The sequence below is a fragment of the Falco cherrug genome, chromosome 8 (genome assembly GCF_023634085.1).
Source record: "Falco cherrug isolate bFalChe1 chromosome 8, bFalChe1.pri, whole genome shotgun sequence".
Lineage (NCBI taxonomy): Eukaryota > Metazoa > Chordata > Aves > Falconiformes > Falconidae > Falco > Falco cherrug.
In genome coordinates, this window is record NC_073704.1 from 4,676,965 (window position 1) to 4,700,280 (window position 23,316).

The 23,316-nt window shown below is 39.9% G+C and overlaps 1 protein-coding gene across 4 annotated transcripts in view; it reads right to left on the reverse strand.

Annotated features, from left to right (window-relative positions):
* PMS1 (PMS1 homolog 1, mismatch repair system component) overlaps positions 1–23,316 on the reverse strand; it is a 47,494-nt gene that overhangs the window by 23,864 nt on the left and 314 nt on the right. For 2 of the 4 annotated variants that reach the window (XM_055719445.1, XM_055719444.1), the window contains exons 2-6: positions 20,581–20,734; positions 15,583–15,765; positions 13,392–13,494; positions 11,680–11,843; positions 1,778–1,894 (exon numbers count right to left, since the gene is read on the reverse strand). In XM_055719445.1, the coding sequence (XP_055575420.1) occupies positions 1,778–1,894; positions 11,680–11,843; positions 13,392–13,494; positions 15,583–15,765; positions 20,581–20,712 (699 nt within the window). In that variant the 5' untranslated portion in view covers positions 20,713–20,734. Of the gene's footprint in view, positions 1–1,777; positions 1,895–11,679; positions 11,844–13,391; positions 13,495–15,582; positions 15,766–20,580; positions 20,735–22,216; positions 22,433–23,316 lie in introns of those variants that run through there. The other 2 variants (XM_027807047.2, XM_027807045.2) reach the window with 2 other exon arrangements.

Below are 23,316 nucleotides of genomic sequence, written 5' to 3' on the forward strand. Positions count from 1 at the left end.
CGGGGATGCGAAAAGCATAGATGTTGTTTTATACATGTAAAAAGTTGTGTCAATTCTTTATTTTCTTAATTTTCTTTTTATTTTACAAGTAGCTCCTGAGTTTGCACGCTTTGGAGACACCTTTATGTTCTTGTTTCATTCCGTGCTCATAACGGAGATGTTTTGAAGAAGGCCAGTCTTTAAAACACCTGGATCACTTGTTACAGAAGTTTTAACTCTGTGGTTAGTAAGGTACAGCTTACAGAAAGCTGTTCATAGCAGGATTAGTTTTGTCTTCAGAGTAGACTCTGCAGCAAAGGAGTATGCACAATGACCAAGTAGGAAAAGAAAAGAATTAAAGAGCTGCCCCCTGGTCTGTGTACTGAATGAGGCATGGACCTAATGGGAAGCAAAAAAAGCAGCATATGCCCTGTCATTAAATACCTAGCTCAACACCTGCACACAAGGGAGAAAGAAAGGGTTACACAGGCACCCTTGATTCTGCCATTTCATAGTGTTTGGCTGCTTAATTTAGAAATGTCCATGGTTTCTGAACAGAGATTTGTGCGTGAGCAATATGCATGGATCACTTATGCACCTATAAATGATGCACGTGGTATTTTACACACTATTTAGAGACAGAGAGAGAGATGGAATGTTCTCCAACTTCTATTCAAGGAATATGGATGCCTCATGATATAGTAGAGAAGTAATGTGAGAACCTTAGTGCCTCCTTCAAGCTAGTCCCTTCTAAATACCCCCATGTCTTCCCTTCGGAGCCCCCTGCACTTGTCCTGTGGGGCACTTCCAACCTGCACTCAGGTAGGAATGACTCTGGATGGCTCTGTTCAGACATAAGCAACTAAAACTTCACAAACTACAAGAAGCAACTTTGCTTTTTCCGCCCTCAATTCCCTGCATATGAAGCATTCTGACAAGCTCAGTAACGCTATTGAACTTTAATACATATATTCAGACTTTACTGAAATCTGAATAACATTATTAAACACAATTTATGCTGAATGCAGCATGGTAAGCTGTGTTTAATAGCCCCTGTGACTTTCCAGATGGTGATTGATCTCATCGATGTGACTGGTCAAGATTTATTACTACAAGATACAGGAAAATGCAACTTTGAAGGGTCATCAGTAGCAAGACTCCCCTTTTTAAGAATGTCTCCAACATAAATAGAAGCAGAGTAAAAAAGAGTTTTGAAAATATTAGACAATGGAGAATATCATGGGGAACTGCCTCAGTTTCAACAGGGGCAAAGAAAGCCAAGTGCACTGAACTTTTTGAAAACTAACTAGTACTTCCCTGAAATATATGTTTAGTGGAAATTTTGCATAGCTTACCTTCTAAATTGTGTTTCTTTTGCTGCTCAGGTGCTGCTCACTGAAATTGAGGGGTTATTCTTTAGAGGGTAAGGCTAAGAGTCCACCAAGATGAGAATGATATAAATGCTTAGATATTAATCAGAGCATAACCTGCCTGTGGGCCAGGAATCCCAACTTAGACAGCTCTGAGCAATCAGCAATTCTGCATTTGTCATCACAACTGTTTTTACTGCCATTTGATCAGTGCCACATGAGTCCTGACTAGACGGTTCTTGGAGTGGATTTTCAATTGCCAAACCAATTAATTTTACAGAGAGGACAGTAACAGAATGAAACGCATAATCAGATGTCAGTCTGGAAATAATACTCTCTTTTTCAGCCTCCCTTCTTTTGGAATATTGACTTAGCTCTCTTCATTGACAGGCTTGAAGTGGATATGGGAGAAGGAAGTTTAAACTCACCTCAGGATCTTCACAGCAGTGTTGAAAAGGTACCATACTGCCCATAACGGCTGTTCCCAGAACTGACATACAGGCCATTTTGTGATCTGACACCCTGGTCTTCTGCCAAATAACTGCCTGAAACAAATGGCACAGAGTCAAATTTTTGACATTATATTTGTTGAACTCAAGTCATGTCTACGAACATGCATATGCAACTGCACACATACTGTATATGTAACATTCTGTACTTTGACCCTCTTACATTCACAACTTTCAGTGTTAACACACACGATATGGCACTTTTTGGCATGTCTTCTCATATTGTATTACTTATTTAGACTCGCAGCGATTGGAAAATTAAGCATAGCTTGTATTTATGGATGTTACATGGCTAATCTGGACTTGTGCACCTGAAACAACTGTTAAAAACAAATCAATAAAAATACTACTTCTCCTCTTAGATATGCAGCAGTAGGATTTGTGGTTTTACTCAGCAGATAAATTGAGGGTTCATGACATGTCCCTGGCACAGTGGTCAACATCAGAAGGTGGGCATTGCAATGCCTGTGGTACTTTTACTCAAGAGACAGGTCATTTTGGTAGAAATCAGGCTATTAGATGTCCACTCACAGCTCTCACCTGGATACCCTGGTTTTATGATAAGCCTGCTATTTAGAAAGGAAAGGACTATACAAGGAAGTATTTATAAGGAAAGCAGTTGTTTGTCAAATGAAAACTTTGTAAAAGTGAGAAGGATAAAAGGATATCTGTTCTGTTAGCTACATATCTTGTAATACAATTGCAAAGATTTAATACAGTAAGGCAGTACGAACTACAACTTGCATCAGAAGTTACTTGTCAAGTCCACTTACATGTACAGAAAGTATTAGCTGCTTTGGGAGGTGCAATTTTGTCTCCCACAAATGAGAAGTCCTATGCTAAACAGCCACAAATTTAACTCTGAATCTGCTGACTTTTAATGCTGTGTATCAACAATAACAAAATTTTGCTTGGTTGGCTTTCTGCTTCCATGCAATTGAGACTGCTAGATTCAGATCCACATTATTTATGTCACTGTTAGCTAAGTGCACTGCAATGTGCAACATAAAAACACAAAAGGAAAAAATATGCAGCAAGTTGCACTTTAAAGTTACAGTGGTCTTTAAAATTGATGTTCTAAATAGGTGCTAGGTGTCCAATAAATTCAAAATGAGTTCACAGTATTGTGGTACGGGATGTTATGTGAAAGCATGGTGAGCAAGAGAAGAATACACATCCACCCATCTCAAGAAATGCAATACATAGCCTTAAAATTCCACCTGTCCAGTAGGATATGTGCTGGCCTTGAGGGGTGAATTCCACGGAAGAACACAGTGCTCCTGTAAAACGATATTCCCTTCCTACAGGACAGGTGGAATTGTAAAGCTTTAAGAGCCTAAAACTATTCCCCAAACCTTTAATTTTCCATTTCCATGTACACTATGCAGCATTTGTGAAGTGGGGCTTTTCAGTCCTCCCTGAACCTGACTCACCTCCTAGACACCAGCCCCGACAGCCCTTCGCTGGATCACAGCTCAGACATCCTACAGCGAGCATGACTCCCTCAAACATAAAGGACAATTTATACCAGGGAGGGCAGCGAATACAAAAAGGGCAGGAGGAGAAACGAGCAAGCAGAGCCACAGGCCGGGTGTCCACAGCTCTGGCAGGGAGTCCCCACCGTGCTTCGGCAGCAGCAAAGGACAGCCCGGGGCTGCACAAAGCATGCTGCCACAGCCTCTCTCCTCTACACCTGCTGTAAATCTCCTCAAAGACATTTTGGAGTGATGAAAGAATTTGTCCTCTTCTTTAGAGCTCCCCTTATAAAACATATCCTGTACTGTTTCTATTTTAAAATTGATTACTTAAAATGGAAACACGAAGTGCCAAGCAATTTTTTCTTTACTGGATATATTTTAAATTAAATGCATGTGACCAAACTGAGAAAGACACATGTTACATGACTAATATAAACATCGTGCTGTTTATTTTAGGTATACTAGTGTGATGCCGCAGGTACAGATATAAATCTTAGCTGCTGATTAATGCAAGGTTATACTATATGTATATATATATATACATACTGAGTATGCTGAATGGGTCATACTGCGGACTGTGAAAAGATCACTTCAGTAAGGTGGCTTTCAAGAAAGCTGTGGAAAATGAGAGCTTATTAAATGCAAACTTGCTAGAAGTAGATACCGTTAGTAAGTTCAGGGGGTATTTTTTTAACTAGTCATATATTTATCAGATATTAATACTCAGAACTACAGACAAAATTTTAGGAACTAGTTACCACTGTAGGTTAAATTAAAGCCTACATACTAGAGGCCTGGCACGTCCTAAATTTTTATACTATATAAACACAAAATAGATTGTGTGTTCATTTTTAGCCCTGGCTGTACATTATGAAGCAACAACATAGGAATAACTGGTAATTTAATGAAAATTACTTTCCTAGACTCTCCAGATGTATCAACAGGCATTAAAAATTCCAAAGAAACAATGCCCGTTCCATTTCATTTATTTTAGAAACCTGTTTCCATGAGGTTCCTGCAATACCCTATTTTTTTAACCTTGCTTATACCCTTTAGTTTAGCTAAAAATACACCCCACACACACCCCCCATATGTTTTTTTCTAGGTCATATAAAGCGGGTGTCCAGGATGAGCCAAGGAAGAATCTGACTCTAGTCAGTATGATGACACTGCAGAAACAGCCTACTCAAAGATATATTATTACATATGGCCCATCTTAGGTTTTGCTAGAGCTAGCCAAATATATCCCACCTCCCTCCTTATTTCATTGAAGGGGATTACATGATCTAGATCTTATAAAATGTCATAACATATATAAAATCTATGGCACATATAGAGAAGATAAGTACGTGTGTGTGTGTGTGCCTGTGCGCATGTATTTCTTCAGCCCCATCCAGCCCTAGGACATATGCATACTTTTGTGGAGGATGACAGCGTACATGCACACACGGAGCAGGCATCTCTGTTACTTCAGGATGCATACACATAGCCCAGAAGGATTCCTTGAAAAATGCGTACAGTGGAGAAAGAGTATGCAACCTCTTCCCACTGGGTTCCATAGTGTCTGACACTGAGGAGAGGAAGAGCTGCTCATTATTTGTCTCCTCAAAGCCACCAAGGAAAGACAGAGAAAAAAATACAGCCACTCCTCATCCCTAACTATCCTTCATATTTCAGAACTTCTACCAGAAGCCACAATGATTTGCAAATCACAGATGAAAGAAGTCTTTAATTAGAGCTGGGGACTGGATGCTGTTGCTGACTGTAGCTACTTCAGCGCAACTATGATGCTACAAGTTAAGCAGATTCATCCCATTTACCTTATTACTATATAATGGCAGTAACTTCACGAAGTGCACTTTTACCACTCAGAAACCATTTAGTTTCTTTGTTTTGTGACAATCATTGTGTTATTTATCCTGTAATAAAGTTTGAGGGTGTAAAAGCCTAGCAGAGTAAGCACTGTACAGGAACTGCAGGCTGGTAATGTAACATGACTTAGCTCAGTAAACCATCGACATTTCACAGCCTCTGATTTTGTTTTACATGCTTCAAAAATCCTGTCACCTTGGCATCCCAGATCTCGCCTGCAGACTGTTAACTCTTTGGGCCAGTGTGTTCCTTCGCTTTCCTGACTAAAACCTAGTAGTTTATTAGGCTCCAGCACAAGTGAAAACACTGTTGCCTATGTGCTAAGAGAGTACAAAAACAGGAACAAAGCCAGGCAGCAGTATCCAAAGTTTGAACTGAGACCAAGGGAAACAACAGGACATCACCTTGTACAATGAGTATAAATAATGTCTTTAGTTTATGATGCACAGATGCCTAACTGCAAGGGCTGCCATGTTCTCTGCAGTGGAAGAAAGCCTATCAACTAAGAGATCAAGATAAAGTCTTAACCACATTCTTTAAAATCCCAGCCTTGAAAAATGTTGGTGTTCTTTATCAGCTCCACACCATAACCAGTGTCTTGTTTTAAAACCAATGGTAAATTATACTACTAGGAGAGTGCTCTTGCATAATCCTCACCTGAAAACAGCAATCACAGCAGTCTTTCAATTTGGCTTAAAAAACCAATAATGCACCGCTCTACATAATCATAATTATTTCCCCCATATATTTTATATTTGCCCCTGAGGAACTGGTTGTCCCATTCATTTCTTAAGTGATGGTGGGACAGCTACCAGTGGAGGTACGCAACAGAGAAATGCAAGGCACCAGTTTTCTGCTCATCAGATGCAGTCGACCTATCTGTCTATCCCATGGGCATCAGACATTACAGCTACCAAGGGAATATGTTGAAAGACCGTGATGTTCCACGGCACTGCTCATCCCACAAACTCTGATGTATTTTCTGCTCAGATATCCCTTCTGTGACACGAGAGCACCCTCTCAACGAAAAGGCTTTCTGGAGCATCACGCAGTGGAGAAATGCTTGTATTTGGGAGCTGGGAAGTACGTTAGAAGACGAGCTAACAGGTATTACAACGCGCCAAGGACCTTCACCTGGTAAGATACATCTTCAGAGCCTTTCAAGAATTACAAAGGTGAGAGCGAGCTTTAAGGTTTTTGGCTGCTTTAACCACTCATGTTCAGCTGTGGGCATTTAGACAAATTCCACTTCCATAGCAGAAGGAAAAAAGAAAAAAAAAGATAATAAAACCTCCCAAACAATTAAACTACTGTTAAAAAACCACAGTTTCTAATCCTAAACTGTCATTCAGAGGATGTACATCATCACAGTGAATTCTATTTAAATAAAGGGAGGTTTACAAGCTTTTTGGAAAATAGTGGTTAACAAAAGTAACATACCCAACTGAAAAACTACACTGGTCTGGAAGAGGGGAAACTCCCAGGCAGCTCTGGAAACATCTTTTTTTTTCTGCTAACCTTTTTTAAGTGTACAAGTGAGTGTGAAAGACTTGCAATAGCTAAAGGCACATCTCAGATTCTGCAACACACACTGCATATGTGAAACAGTAATTGTTTTGAGATTTCAGACATATACTGTGCTGTCATTTGAAAAAAGTGATGGATGAGAAACTGGAAACCTCAAGGAATTAGTAATAGGATATAAAGCATTTCACCTCTAGGTCACCAGTTCAAATTCAACCAGGTTGGTAGTGACCAAAAGTAGTTACCATCTGGCAGCTGTTCTCTGGCTGATGTAAATTGAGTTGAGGGTCTCAGCGCATTTCCTAGTGGACAGGTGTCCTCAGCACAAAAAACACCATAATCAACTCTCTGTTTGGCTTTCTCAGCAAAGCCACTGAACAACGAATGGAAGTAAAGACTGAGCTATATTCCAGGTCAGCATGAAAGCATGTTGGCTGCAGAGCACAGCAGATTCTTAATCATAATTCCTCTTTATATTTTAAGACACACAGATTAGGGAGGGACTTAATTTACCATCATTACATTAAAACAGAGTAGCTTTTCCAACTCAAGAAAGAGCTTACGTGCTGCTGTTTCTGCCCAGTTTGGAAGCACAATGAATGAAATGAATGCAAAGTATAATCCCAGTATTAAGAATGGTAAATTTACCCTAATGCACTTACTCCATCTCAAAAACCCCACACTTATTACAGAGGACTCAGACACAGAAAACAAACTGGCTTTGCACTATCGGATACGGACTGTAGGTTGAAATTATCCAACTTTGGAAAGAAGAGAAGACTTACTGTAAAGAAAGAAAAAAAAAAAAAAAAAAAAGGTGGCACCCTTTGGGACAACATCACCCACAAAGAGGGTTTGAGGAAGAATACCACCCAGAGTTACAATAACAGCTTTAAAGTGGACCTCTTGCTTCCAGAAGTTCTGACCGATGACCCTCAAGAAACAAACAAGACATACTTCTAGGCAGAACTGTGTGTGACTAAGGCTTCAAAATACTGTGCATGAAAAATACTGGAAAAAAATATTCCCATATGCAGGTTTTTCCTCAACTGGAACTGGAAAATTTATTGAGTTTACTTATGGCCCACCTGTGTTTTGCACAAGACGTGGGACCAGCTGCTGTGTATGGTATATGGTACGACCTGCTGATAGGCGCCATCTAAGCCACCTGCCGCCATAGTTTGTTCAGCTCTATTACACCTGAAATTGTTGAAACAGGTATAGTTATTGGATGTCTCTCTCATTTCAGAGTCTGTGGAACAAAACCAAACAGAACAGAGTTCAAGTATTCCGTATCATCAGTCTTTCAACACACAATGGCATTTCTTGAACAGCAGTGGCTTTAAGACTGAGTCAAGGGCTAGTGGTGCTGAACAGCGAGGAGTGTGAAAACTGTTGTTCCAGGTAAGAGCCCTACACCACCTCAGGTAAAATACAGCCAGAGCTCACAGGTGGCTAGAACATGGCATTTTGGGCTGAAGAGTTTGACGCGGTTTAAGCGGTAGCTAACTTTGGAATGTTCTTAGCATGCCTTCAGATAACATTAACTTTAAATAAACTTGCTGAATACTCATGTGAATTATTTCCATTTGGCTGTCTCATTATTCAATATGCTTTCAAGGAACATGGTGATGAAAGAAGAAAAATACCTCTTTCTAACATAACCATACTGGCAAGAGGATCAACATTATCAGTATTCAAAGAATGTCTTGGCAGGATAAACCTTCATAAAAAGAAGGAGCACTAGCTAATCCAAGTTGTCAAAATAGCAATAGTACTTCAAGGGTTGATCTGCAAAGTGATTCATTATTTATTGCTAATGCAAACAAAACATTCTGAGCAGAAAGAGCAATTCAGTATTTCCTATCTCGGAAATCCGCAATGAACGAGCCCTAGGATGAATGATAAAAGGATATCTATTTTCTTAGTAAAAAACAACCCAAAGGCAGGAACACCATTGTGGTTCTTCGCAGACAAGAAATCAGACACTTAATGGTAATATTTTCCAAACCAACACAGATATGAAATGCAGCACAACAACAAGAAAAATTGCTGAGATCTCAAGAAGCATAAGACATACACCTTTTTTAAAAAACATGGTAGAAATAAAACATGCAATGTATTGTGCATCCTAAAATATATATATACACACACACACACTTGACAGCTCAGTAAGAGGTCTGACTTGCCCAAGTAACCTTCTGCTAGAATCCATTATGCAACATTTTCAGATGCCTACCCTCAGACACTTCTATGAAAGTGCTTCATTACATTCTTCCTTGGGAAAGCTAGAGCTATGCTTTCTTCCATTCTCCTTTAATTTCTACTAAAATACAGGACTTTAAAGACTGTCTGGTTGTTGTTGAGGTTTTTTTAGAAGTACTGGTTTTGTCATTTATTTTGAAGATTTCTTTGACATACACTTTCACTTACACTTTTTTCACTTACTACCTTTTCTACTCTTTTGACCCATCCTTCCTCGTCTCCTTCTGCAATACCTCATCTCTGCTACCTTCTTGCTCTTTTAAGCCTCGGAACCTGATCTTACTATCAACATGTCTCTTCTTCCATTGCAACAGAAAGTATTGGCTCAGCCTCAAGAATTCAGGATTCTAGGAACTCCTCTGAATAACTGCACATATATATTTTTTTAACTAATATATAATCAATGAGCTACATGAAAAATAAAGCCACTCTAAGAAGTTGATTCTTTATCCTAGTAATTTCAAACAGAAATATAACACTCACCACACACACAAATAAATCACAGACAAGCCTATTCAGTGGAGTATTATTCTAGCACAGATATACTGTAGTATGACTACAGGAAGAACACCTTCTGATCTGAATTAATAATTGTAATGAGAATAACACTTAGCATCTGATGGAAAAATAACGAATGGATATTCATGTTCTGTGATATTATGGTAAAACAGATGCACACAGACCTGCTGAAAGTTGTTATATATTGGAATTTGAGAATGTGACATTTATTTAAAAGGTATGATGCAATAGGTAATTTTTTATTTTGAAAGTAATGGCAACAGCAGTAGAAACACAAGAATCCGCATTCAAAGCTTTTTTTAACATTTTCAGACTATTTTAAAGCATTTACACATGCACAGAGGCAGACTTATCTGTACAATTGCCTTTCCCCTGCTCACCAATAGCTACTGAGCGACCTCTTGTGTTGAAATGTTTGATCAGCTTCTTACCTGTTTTCTTTCCAAATAAATTAAATGAACGTAACGCCAGCAGGGCAAAATGAAGAGCCCAAAAAGTCAGCACCATGTCTGTCATTACAATGAATGATACTTCCTGCTGATGGCGTTTGTACTGATTTATTCTACCCACTCAAATTGTGTATTGAAGAATTTACCTCTGAAACTAATAGGACAGGTAGTCAAAAACATCATGCAATAATTACTATCGCTCTCTGCACCATTTTTGCAGTAGGTATTGCAAAAAAGAATTGATCGACTTCTTGCACATTATTGCCATTGCATTAAGATTAGCAGAGAAAAAAAAAGCAAGATACATAATAGTCTAATCCAAGAGGATGAAATAAAAATACCACACACAAAGAAAAAAATAAAATTTGCAAATTGTCAGAGGGCAAAACCAAATCACCAATAAAAGACAAAATTAGTTTTATTAACCAATATTTAAGGCTGATACTGTGAATCACTGCTAGATATGTCAAGGAGCTTAACACAGTCTAAGAAGTGCACAGCCTTGAGATTTGTGGTTTCAAGCTTTTTGTAGTCCCACTGAAATAAGACTGAAAGCAGTTACACTTTCTCAGCTTCACAACACTAATTCTGTAGGCACAAAGCTGGCTTTTGTTTGTCACAGTATCTATATTTCAATATTTAGAAATATGTACATAAATATCATCAAAGCAAGTTATACAATTCCAGAAACAGATAGACAATCCGTTGTAACTTCAAGAAAGCGTACAGTGTCATTCATCGTTCCCACTGAAAGGGAACTGAAGAGTGAATGTTCGGTTGATCGAGTAACTGATTTGCTTGCTCAATGAACAGGCCAAATAGCAAGATCAGCAAACATCTTTAATCCAGAAAAAGAATTGCTAAGGCATCTGGCCACAAGATGTCACTCTCTACGTTGTGGCAATTTGGAAATTCGGTGGCATAGCCTTCCTCTCAGAAGAGCCAAAAGGAGTACAGCCAATAAAATCTGCTACGTTAAACTGGGGTCAGGTAAAGGAGAACTGCTCAGCGTGCCATTTCTGGAGCTGTGTTGTCAAATTACTGTTCAGTACAGTGGGAAGTTAAAACAGCCTCCAAGCAGCCTCTGAACCTGTTCCCCAAGTCCAAGGAAAGAACAACTAGCTCAACCAAAGCCTGTCGTATGTTACTCTTATACCAGTGTAGCAAATTGAATTTTTTAGCTTTTTTAAATAAAACCATCATTATGTATTGAGCTCTTAAGACTCTGCATACAGCAAGCTATCTGTATGCGTGGAGCATCTATCCAGCCAGCCAGCCAAACCAAGTCAGACAGACAGCCTAACCAAGTAAGTTTTGAGTTTTCTCAGTTGGCTTAGTTTAACGCTTGACCAGGCCCCATGGCCTAGTAAGGTCTCACTTCCTTATTCTGCAGACCACCAACATCATCTTTACTAATGTAAAATCATTCTTATACTACTAGCATGTAAAATAATTTTTATGCTCCAGGTATCTACCCAGGCATGTGTTGGAACAGACCAAGAAGATCTGAGCCTGAGTTTTACAGGTTTAGATCAAAATCTGTAACCAATCACAAATACGTATCTATGAAGGGAAGAAAGCAGTGGAAGTCCAAAACAAACGTATGAGGAAAGAAAACTAGGAACAAAAGAGTTTATGGAATTATTACATTAACTGCCTAAGTTCATCAGAAATTGATCCTTAAGACAGCTGATAGAGAAAAACCCGTTGTTACCTTATTATGTGTTAAGGTGATCCTCAGGTCTGGTTTTATGATACCATATGCTGTGAGTAGATCTTGGATTTTTTTCAGTTCCTCCTTACATTTTTTATTTGTTGAATAAAACTGCTTTCTTACAGGAAGATTCTTAAACAACTTTAGGACTGTTACTGTAGTACCTGCAAACAGGTGACAAAAATAAGTAGACATTACACTGAAAGCATACCACTGACTGGATATTGTACACTGCTGCATACAAAATAAACCCATGAGAAAAAACACACCATATGAGCACTCATCCTCCCCCAAACAAGTACCTATAGACCTCAAGAGTTGCAGTTCCCCTCCTTTATTTAGGGATGTGATTGCAGCATTAAGCCTTCTTTTGTACACATGGACAATAGTAAGAATCAGCACCAAATAAAGCTGAAGACTCTTTCAGTACATATTAACTTTAATCAGTAAAATGATTAACAAACTAGAAACTAATCAGACATACCTAGAGGCAAAGGCCCTTCACAAGCATTTGCTTTAGGGTAGCACCTGAAGAGCCAGTTAGCTCTGTTCAAGACACAGTGTATAGTAAGCGGGGGAATATTCACCTACCAACACAATCACATAAATCCATAGCCCGCAAGGATATTGCAAAGTATTAAATACATGTGGCAGAATTCAGTCAATCATTCAACAATTTTGACAAAAGACAGGGCAATGCAACCCACAGGCTTTCCAGCTGTGGAAAATGGAAGGGTCTAAATCTTAAAGAGTCCCTGGTTAATATCAGCTAAAATGAGAGCTCTCAGCTTCAGCTGTTTTTTCAGTATTTGCCTATTGACTAGCCCTCAGCAGCTTCTGCTGGCTTAATAGCTCCCTGCAGCCACTCAGCGGAGGAGGAAGGGAGCTGGGTCAGCAGTCAGCTCAGCTCCCTGCTGCTGGATGAGCACTGCAGCCAGCTGGGGGGCAGCTTGTGGGCACAATACTGGGCAGCCGCTGTCTCAACCGGGAAAAGCTGCCACTGCTTTCTCAGGAGCACAGCCTTGTGACAAGAAAGGAGCGCACTCCTTCTGGGAATACACACCGGCTGACTAGTGAATGCCAGGACACAGTGTGGTCGTAACGGACCTTGCTGAGCAACAGCTAGCTAAGCAGATGCTACCCCAAACCCACACCACGCCTGAACCACCAAGGCTGCCTCTGAGGTGAGGGCAACCTTTAACCTTCACACAAACACTCAGAAGGATTTCTAGCGACACACCCTTCCTGCAGGTTAGAAAGAAGTGTGACTTTGCTTCTTCCTATAGCCATGCTGCTTCCAGCAAATTCTTTGTATAGCAGCAGGGCAACTCCTCCTCCTTTGAGCCAGGGTTTCGCTACGCAGAGAAACATTGTTTTGGTCCTGAACAAATCTTTCGTATACTTATATAGTAGGTCTGCCTGGACCTGGGGCACTGAATTTTTAGAGCTTTTATTTCTGCTGTCAGGTTGAAGAAGTGAGTCAGAGAAGGAGAAACTAGTCTGTAATTACTATCTAAAGCAATTTCCAAGACCTATTATATCTTACAATAACAACACTCTCAGTTGACAGACATAAGGCAAGAAATGTTTACAGCTGCAAAGATTTAACACTCAACCTTCAAGAACCGAACGGGTATTTCAACATCAAATTGAGCTTCAGAGAAACATAAAATACTTCTGTCACAGTGCAGCACCGAACAGTGATATCCTACCTTGCCCAAGATGGGAAGGCTTTTTAGAAGTTACATGCCCATTGCTATCCAAAGCGTACTGAGTGCTGAAATCATCATCAGCTGTCTTTGTTGTGATCAAAACCTGAAACGAGTGATTTTAAAAATATTATGTTAATCAAGGATTCACAAAGTTCAGAATGAGCTTAGATAAGCTTTGCTACCACTCTTACCACTGCTCTATTTTAGTCACCACAATTACATTTTTTTATAAAATGTTTCTTATAGTCACAGAAACGTTCTGTTATTACTCAGGTTTTCATCCATTTAACTAAAAGCTATGCATTTCTATCACACTAATACACAAAGCACACCAATTCCTGCTACCTACAACACACAGTCCTGTGTCTTCTATTCTAACACAGCTTAAATGAACTACTAAATCAACTGGTAATTTTGCATTTTCATCCTCGATGAGAGAAGGCATACTATGACAACTTCTTAAATTCATGTGAGATTCCACAAACATTACTACTACTATCAAAGAAACAGTGTATTATCTTTCCATACCCAAACACATCCAGCAATCAGTAGTAGCATGTTTTGTAAGCTACTAAGGTAATACACAGACCGGCTTTAGCAAGACCAGTCATAAACTAGAAGGTCAACAAAACTATGATTCCCAGAGTTCAGGTATCAACATTTTAAACAATAGGACCACTGCACCACCTGAAACACACAGAGGTTATCACACATAACAGAGCTTTAGGATATTCGGGTTTATTTTAGTATCTCATGTGAATCATTCAGAGTTCAGCCATGCCTCTGGAGAGAAAAAAACCCCAGTAACTGATTAATCGGAAACGACAATATTACAGACCTACTTAAGGGCCAATAGTAAAGTTCCCCTTAAATGAAACTACAGGGGGCAGTTTGGGTAGGCATAAGGCCATTAATGCCAGGAATGTTTAATTAGCATAATTACTGATCCAAAGATTAAAATAATACCTATTAAAGTACTTAACACACTCAGGTCACCTCCCATCTCTTAGGAAATATACTGTAGAGCTGATTAAAAGCTCAGAACAGATGGCATTCTGCTCTGATAACTCATTAGAAGAAACCAATGATTGAGGTCTGTCATCACCTGCCAAAACACCAACACTTTTAAAAGCATCTTTGGAAATCTCCATCCAAACATGCAACCTGCTCCTGATTAGTGCAGCGCGAATGTAGCCCAAAGTAGCAAGGAGTCAAGCTCTAACACCTCCTCTGACCTTGACAGTTGACGGTTCCAATCAGACACATCCAATCAGTGTCATCTTGCAGGATCTAATCCTTGACATACTTCGAAAGAAGAATCCAAAACTTAACCTTGGTGCAGCATGAATACAGAAACGCAGAGCACAACGTAACAGGTAGATGCTGTGCCCTTCACAGCCTGAACAATTTCCAGATCATTTTGAACAAAATTACTTTCAGTCAACAAGTCAAACCCTAAGTACCAGTCCTCTTAACACAAACATATGGATCAGACTCAGCTAGGCCAGGGAGCAGGTTCCTGTTTACTCATACAGACAACAAAGTTTGTGCAATTGCAGTCATAAACATGTCAAGGAGCAATATGGAGCCCAGCAAGATCCCATGACTGCTGATCACCTAGATAACATCAAGGCAGAAATTGTTACTAGAACAGTAGCTATGTGGGCCATCGGTTCCCTGAAATTATTTCTCCTGGCCACCATCTCCTGCTTCATTTTGATTTGCTCTAATTCAAGTAGCAAACTCAGCCATACTCTTTGACATTGTACTTGCCGAGAACACTAAACAGAGTAAGCCGGTGTTCTAAGGAATCATGTATCTATACACGTATGTATAAGGAATCATGTGTCTATACCCTGATATAAAAGAGAAGGAAACGCTAAGCAATCTGTCTCTGACCTATTCTGCCCGAGGAAAATAGAGCACTGCTGTGACCAGCATGACAGAAAGGCAGGACTGGTACTAACAAGGAATCCATACTGCTTCCTGACCCTACAACATGACTTCTGGGGAAGGGATGGGAAAGGCATCACATACACAAGCCAAACTTTGCAAAAAATATCCCTGGCAGGCTGCTAGAACAATTTGTGTCTTTGCACTGATCTTTTAATAACACTTTCACAAATACATATTTTAATAAAAAATAAACAATCACAACAAAAGACTAGATACATTTATAGCAAGTGCTCACCTCTGATATGCAGCAAATTGATCCCAAAGCTTCCCCACGGAAACCGTATGTTGTCAAGCTTTCCAGGTCCTCAGAAGAGCTTATTTTTGAGGTATAGTGTTTAATTGCCATAACTGGAACATCAGCAACCTTGATTCCATTGCCATTGTCTCTTACTTCTATTTTGTTAAACCCATAATCCTCCTAAAAAAGAACAAAACACAATGGACCACTAAACCAATGAATAAGACACAAGTTTAAAGCAACTAAGGTTACAGCTTCCAGCCATCCAGATAAAAGCAGGAGGTTTGCTTATTTGAAGAAACTGAGCAACCATTAAATGCCTCTGTTAAAAAAAACAACAACAACAAACAAACAAAACCCAACAGCAAAAAACCCAAGAATGTTAAAGATAGTAGTGACGGCTTCTCTGATTAAATAATATAATTCATACCCAATGGACTGGAAACAGCATGTTAATATAAATACAGTGAAATTAAAACAGGAATTAAGTGAATTTATTTTGAACTGTGATGAAATTTGCAAAACCTAAGCTCAGAAAGGGATCTACACAGCTGGAAAGCTAAAGACTTTTTTACCTCTTTTCACTTTTCTTACCTATTTGGTATCACTTTTTTTGAAATCACCACAAATGCAGCTCTGTATCCATTCCATTACAGTCAGCGGGCCCTCACTTAGTACTGTTTTCAACTCTCTCAATTTAAGTGATTTCACTACTTCAGTAGTTTTTCAGTTCCCATGTTGTATCTCAATACACAGAAGCTGAAATTCTAATGGCAGCAAGGCACAAATGGGGCAGAAATAAGGAAGCTTATAAAGAGGTACAATGCTTTACAGAAAGAAATAGAGGTCCTAGAGGCTCTTTCAAAAAACAGCTTTCAAAGAAGCAAACTTCAAACTTTGAGATTTACCTTTACATATATGCGACCCGTATTTTACTGAATTCTAATGTGAATACATCATTTCAACAAGCATGAGCATAAAGAGGGTAAAATTCTGAAAATCCAGATAATTAGGACAGCAAAATGAAAGATGGAATTCAGGTTCTATAACATCTCAAATAGGTACAGCAAACAAATGCTTCCTTCAAGGTACATTATAATCTGCACACGTAACTTGCACCCAAAAGAATCACAAGCCATGAGAAGAAAGTAATCAGAGCTGCAGGATCACTAAACTAAACTTCTTTTACAGAAGCATGTCTGGCTCTTTGACGAGATTATGACGGAACATACAGAAGAATGTGCTGTAGTGTATAATGCATCTAGGAGACCTTAAAACTGTTTTTGCTTAGAAAGAGTATCTTGAATCAGTGGCTCCCACCACTGATGCTGTACAGAGCACGTGATGGTTGCTCACAGAGAGCTGATGATCAAACTGAACTAACTTTGTTGTCCCACCTGGGCATGTACTGAAAACAGTTATGACAAGGTATTTTCAGGGTTATTTCTTGAAGTAAAAAAATAACGCAATTAAAAACAAAAGGAAGGTACCTACAGATACTGTCTGTATTCACATATCATCTGTATTAGGAACCATCAAAAGCCTTTGAGGTAGGCACAGAACTATATAGATATTTAATTAACTGATACACAATAGAAATGTGGGTACCTTTCACTTTCTGCATTAATGAACGGTGCTAAAGTTATCTTCAGGTGAAAAACAATGCTTTTGCTAATATACAAGTCAACCTCGTACTGGAAAGCAAAACAGAACCTAAGCAATACACCATAACCGAACAGAAAAAACACATAAGGAGATATAAACGGGAAGCCACCTACCCCACTTCTGTCTGTAGTAATGGAAGGATTAAGCACTTTGCAAGGAACCCCTATTTTCCATTCCAATTTTTACTTCCAGACCACTTAACTGCTTAGAAAAAGCGACATTTATCTTCTTCAACCGGAATCAAAATGTTACATGAATGATTCTCTATTTCTTTTCTGCTATTACTCATTTTTCCTTCCACACATTTTACTTAAAATTTTACAGTGCGTAAACTTGGTATTCTGTAACACCTTCCACCATGCTACATGACCTAAATACTACTGAGTTCGTGATCCCATGTAATGTTTAAGTTGCTTTACCAGATCACTAATGCCAAACCATATGGTTCAACTTCCTCCTCTTTCATTCGTGACTGCACAGTCCCATCTTTGCTTCAGCTACTGTTACTCAGGAGGACTCTAAGGGCAATCCAGCTTATTAAATTGGCACAAATAATCCACTTCTCTTGCTGGGTTACTCTTCTTTTGCTTAGCAAGATGAATGGGTCACGACAGGCAGAAATGCCTAGCAATGTCATACAGATGGATGTAGGACTTTGCTTTTCAGGCAGCCAGATAGATTAGGTGTCCAGTGAAATCTCACCCCAAGCTAAGCTTCCTCTGAGAAGGTTCTAAGGATTAAAGCTCCCACTTCACGCACTGGAAAAAAAAAGGTGCAGAAATGAGTGTCTGCCTTTTACAACAGCTGTTCTGTGTAACAGTAGCAAACCTGTAGCTAAGATTCATCATTTCCAAATCCCAACTTTGCTCCAGCTACTAACACAGGCTTTTGCTCATCTTCTCCATGAATTAAAATATGCAGGTCTGGGTCAGACTGTGCAGATTATTCTCATAAATTCCTGTTGTTAGAGGTAAATCAAGGAGACTGACAGACTGATGCCTGTGGAGTTCCTTAATCTATATATAAGCAATTATACTGCTGCATCAGTGGTCTTTAGCATACTTTAACCTGAAGCCAGGACACCATGTCAAGAATAGAACCATCATTCTATATATGTTTAATGCACAGACATGCCACAGAGGCAGTTGACCCTGCTGCTGACAACAAGGCAAGCTGCACCACGTTCGTATTTCTAAAAGCAACAAAGCTGAAGTTCAAATAATAAACAGATAGCACTCAACACCTTACAGAAAGGCCACAGTCAGTTTTTAATCAGATGACTGGCTTCCAGCTGTAATTAAGGTAGTATCACATTATCTAAAACTAAATACAGGCTGATGTTTTTTCCGGTGTGGTGTAAAAGCTAGTTCATACAAAGTGCAATCCACTCACTTACATCAGCTACTGCAGCTAACATAAATAAAAACACCAGCCAAAGCTTCCCACTGCAACTGATTACTGCCACAGTTTCTACCTGAGCATCATTCCACCTGCAGGTTAACTCCTGTCTGTCTCCAAAAAAGCCATTTCTGCCTTTGTTTAGGTAAACTGGGTCTGAATGAATCAGCTAGTTTTCCTAATCCACCTGGAATAAAATAAAACAATGAAAATGCTGCAAGTTTCAGGCAAAAACATCAACTGTAAAACGAAATGTCAAACTTTCCACTCTCTGTTATGCTTTTGAGCTCATCTGGAGTCAATGTGGTTGCTGAGGTCTATTATGTGGTTGACCTTATTTAAATTTCACGCAATAAAAATAGTATTTTGATAAAAAATATTCTTATAAAAAAATCCCAGAAAAAAATCCACTGTTTTACAGTATTACTGTGTATAGTTGTGCAAAGTGCAGGTTTTCTCTTCTTCCCTAGTACCCACAGAAGATCAGCAAAACTCGTTTACTCACTGACAACCTGTGTAAAGCTGGGTTTGCTTGTTTTAGCCATACTGTCATTTCGATTGGTCTGAACTGACAGAGGATGTAAGAGCAGTGCCTATGACTCATGCACTGGAAATGGTTGAAAATTCTCTTTTTAATTGATTTGGGACCTCTCACTATGGAAACAGCTGGTTACTGCACTGTGAAACCCACGCTGATTAGAGGGCTTTCTCCTCTGGCCATCTGCATGGCTCTGTATTGTAATCCAGTAGAAGAGACAAGGTTTATTCTAACAATTTTTGAAGGCTCTAAAACTTTCTGTTGACTTCTTGCAGTTATCGATTGGTTCATAGCATCTGATTCTGATACCCTTAGCCTCAGAACTGTGCACACACTACTCACTTTGCAGTTACTTATGAAGAAAGATACTACACAGTCTAAATATTGAGAAGACAGAGGTCATCACAGACCATAGTGAAGACAGAGTATCTTCAGCTCACCTAAGGCAAATAACAAATAAGCATGTTCCTCGACATCTGCAGGAAACCATACTCAGATGGAAAACATTTGAGACTCGTTCAGAAAAGACAAGTGACATGGACAGCGAAACAAGCAAAAATTGAATTGCCCTCCTAATTAAGAATGTTTGTCTATCAGTTTAAGAATAGCTTATACATTCACCGTTATTGGCAAGAAAGGAAACTGGATGCACTTCTGGATACAGCCACTTACACAGACTGTAACAACTCTTTCTTACTAGTAGGAGACAGTGCTACTACACAGCTGTTGACAAAAATACTGCAAAACCAGAAATACTCACGGCAGCAAGAAAAGCCGATCAATTAGCTGTTTTACCAATTTGTGGGGAAAAAAGCACAAGTTCTTTATGTAAGCAGTATTTTCTTTTTTCAGAAACTGTCCTTGAGTGATATGCCAACTTTTTTTTAACATCTTATAAAAATAAAATTTTAAAAGTAGCCAGAGTTCACCATGCTAATTAGGGACCATGTGGTAATTTGTATTACAACAATATCTAGCATGGCCATCAACCTTTTCCATTGTTTCCATTTTCACCTTCCTGACCATATATTGTGATAAGCATTAAATATGCCAGTCTAGCAGTGAAACTTAAGTCCAATATCTTTTAAAACAAGCTCTTAGTCAGAAAAAGTGATTTATAAGTAGGAAAAGGAGAATTGAAGTAGTTGGCAGTTCTTTCCCCAAGATAGCAGAGAAGCACAAATATGCCTTACTGTTTCAGTGGGGCCTCAAAATCATCAATGGAAACTGACTTTGGATCCTTTTTATTAGAGGTTAAAATATGTATGTATAAATATTATTAATATCCTTCTGTTCTCCAAACAATAGACTAAAAAATACCTTTGCAGTGGAACAACTTTCCTTGCACCTTATTTTACATCCAATTCTTTGTAAGAGAAAGAAAGAGGACTTACCAGTTTAATATCAATATTTGTGGCACTGGCATCCAAGGAATTTTCTATCAGCTCCTTCACCACGCTGACAACAGATGTAATCACCTGAGAACTTGAAAGGAGACAAATAGTCTCTGCCGACAGCTGTTTCATAGTGGAACAAGATTCAGAGAAGCTGCATAGAGAGGTAACAGAAAAAGAACATAAAAGGCACATTACAAATACACTAAATACATTACAAATTTCTAAGTAAGTGTTTCACAGCAATTTTCAAATGTAGGCAAAAAAGGACATTACAGCTGAAGAGTCAAAATTTCAAGATAAAATAGGACCCAGCTTCCTCTGCAGTCAATGGGAGTTTGACGTATGGAAGAAACAGAACACAGGTCTAGACTAGAAAACATTTATTTTAAATAAAGTTTTTCCTTAGAAGTGTAATCTAAGAATTCAGGGATATACTGAGCAAAACAATGTATCATTTCACATTTACGTAGTTATCTCCTCTAAACTATTACAACATGTGGATCTGATCGTGCAATTACAACAGAGGACAGGCTGGTAATGCAGAGTGCTACTCAGAAACATCTTCAAGCTAGAGTATTTACCCAGCATCAGGTCTAATTCCAGCATTGACCAAACAAAAAAAAAAAAAAAGAAAACTACAAAAAAACCCCCATAAGTTTTTATTCTTTTCTTAACTTGCTTTTTGTGTGGGACTTTTTGTTTTGGTTTCTTTGATTGGTTGGTTTGCTGTTGTTGGGGTATTTTTGTGGGGTTTTTTTTGGGGGGGGGGTTGTTTGGTGGTGGTGGTTTGGGGTTTTTTTCCAAATTCCTCACATAATTTTTCCCCCTACATTTAAAATTTATCAGCTCAGCACTGCTGTGTTGCATGTATAATTCTGAGTACACACAAATTCACGGAAGAAGTACAACCTGAGGGTAACTGTTTTGGAGTTGGGAAGGAAGTGAGGAGGAAGCACAGTGGTGCTGAGGCAGAAGTCATGTTCAATGGCAACGCAATCTACTGGCAATAATTAAAACCAAAAGAAAACCAAGAAACTTTTGAATTATTGCCTTTCTGATCTGACTTACTGTGTGCCCCTCAGGCACGTTAGTTTGTTTCTGCGTCTCTGTATCTTCCACGAGAAAACAAAGAAGCCTCATTATTATACGCCAATGGATTTCTTTTTTTTTATCACTGAAAACACTTACAAAGAGTTATAAAGTTCCTGCGGCATTATAGACACACTGTACCATGAAGAGAATGTAAGTGGATCTGCAAATTTTTGCATGCATTCCCATTTAAGTACCCAAGTACACACAACTAACCAAGCTCCAGAAAAAATCTCTGTCCATCCTTGTAGCCTGACACAAAGAACTCAACCCTAGTTTTTCACGCATATGAGAATGGGGGGAGAGAGAGCATTGCTAGACAGCTCTTTACACCTCAAGAACGGTTCAGACTCGGTTTCTTCTCTCCACAGCAGCACTCTTTTACTAGGTTGTTATGTAATGTTATTTACATTTAAAGGCAGACAGTCCCAGCAATCCTGGTTTCCCCATCGGTTCAGTCCGAGCTACCCGCTGGAGCACACACAGATCACACGCCCAGCACCCATCCCAGGGATATGAGCACGTGCAGAGGAATGGAACAAACCCAGATTTCCTCCTGACGCAGTCGGGACACGGTGCAGGACTGCAGCCAACACACCAGAGCACAACTACCCTCCAAGGTATTTGAGGCTGGTACAACAATTACAGGACACTTCTCTGCCTTGATATCCTTCTAAAGACTGCCACTATTTAAAGATGAAGCAAAAACATGGTTACTTGGAGGGGGAGGTACAGTGTTTTGAAGAAGCAGCAGCATTAAAACTTTCCTAAGAACAGAGGTTGCCCCTTGTTATTTCCATTCCAACAGGAACTGGGCATTCAGATGTTTTGGTAAAAAGCCCTGACAAATGAGTTTCAAACAAAACTGACAAACAAGAGGAGCAAGGGAAGAGGCGTGTTGTTGAAGCCAGATCCATGCCAATGGTGTACGCGCTCTCGGTGAGGCGGGCCTCCTCACACATCCTACCGGACTCCCGTGTCAAGTGCTTCGTGATTTACTCACAAGCGCCATACGGGAGTGGGATATTTTTATCAGAGGATACTAAGGCATGGGAGGGTCTTACAACAGATGCGCTGCAGGTCCCAAACACCAGTTCCCCATGAGGGGTGAGGGCCACAGGCGGTCTGGAAGGGCCCCGGCTCCTGGCAGGGCCTGCCCGGACCCAAGCGTGGCCAGGCCAGCCGCACTGGTGCTTCATACCGATGGAAACACACCCAAACCCTGACACTTTCAGCTAAAAAAAAACATATTCCAGCTCAAGCCACATTACTACTACAACTGGTCACCGACCAGATGTATTATAAGCCGTGCTCAGAGGGAAGGCACAGTGTTCCCTGTGTTTGAGCACCATCACTGATGCAATCTCTTCACCCCCTCTGCAGAGCCGGGCGCCTCAGCGAGGGGGGCTCTCTGGACGGCTGTAACCCCCTGCCATCAGGTAAACTGCGAACACCGCCGCCCCAGCCCCCCCGCCGGCCCCTCAGGGATCCCTGGGGCAGCCCCCGGCCGCGCTCCGGCAAACACCCACCCCAGGAGCCCCCGGCCCACCCGCAGCCGCTGCGGTAACACGGGGAGAGGAGCCGCTGGCGGAACCCGCAGGCGGTCACCCTGGGGCTCGCCCAAACCGCACCAACCGTCCGCAC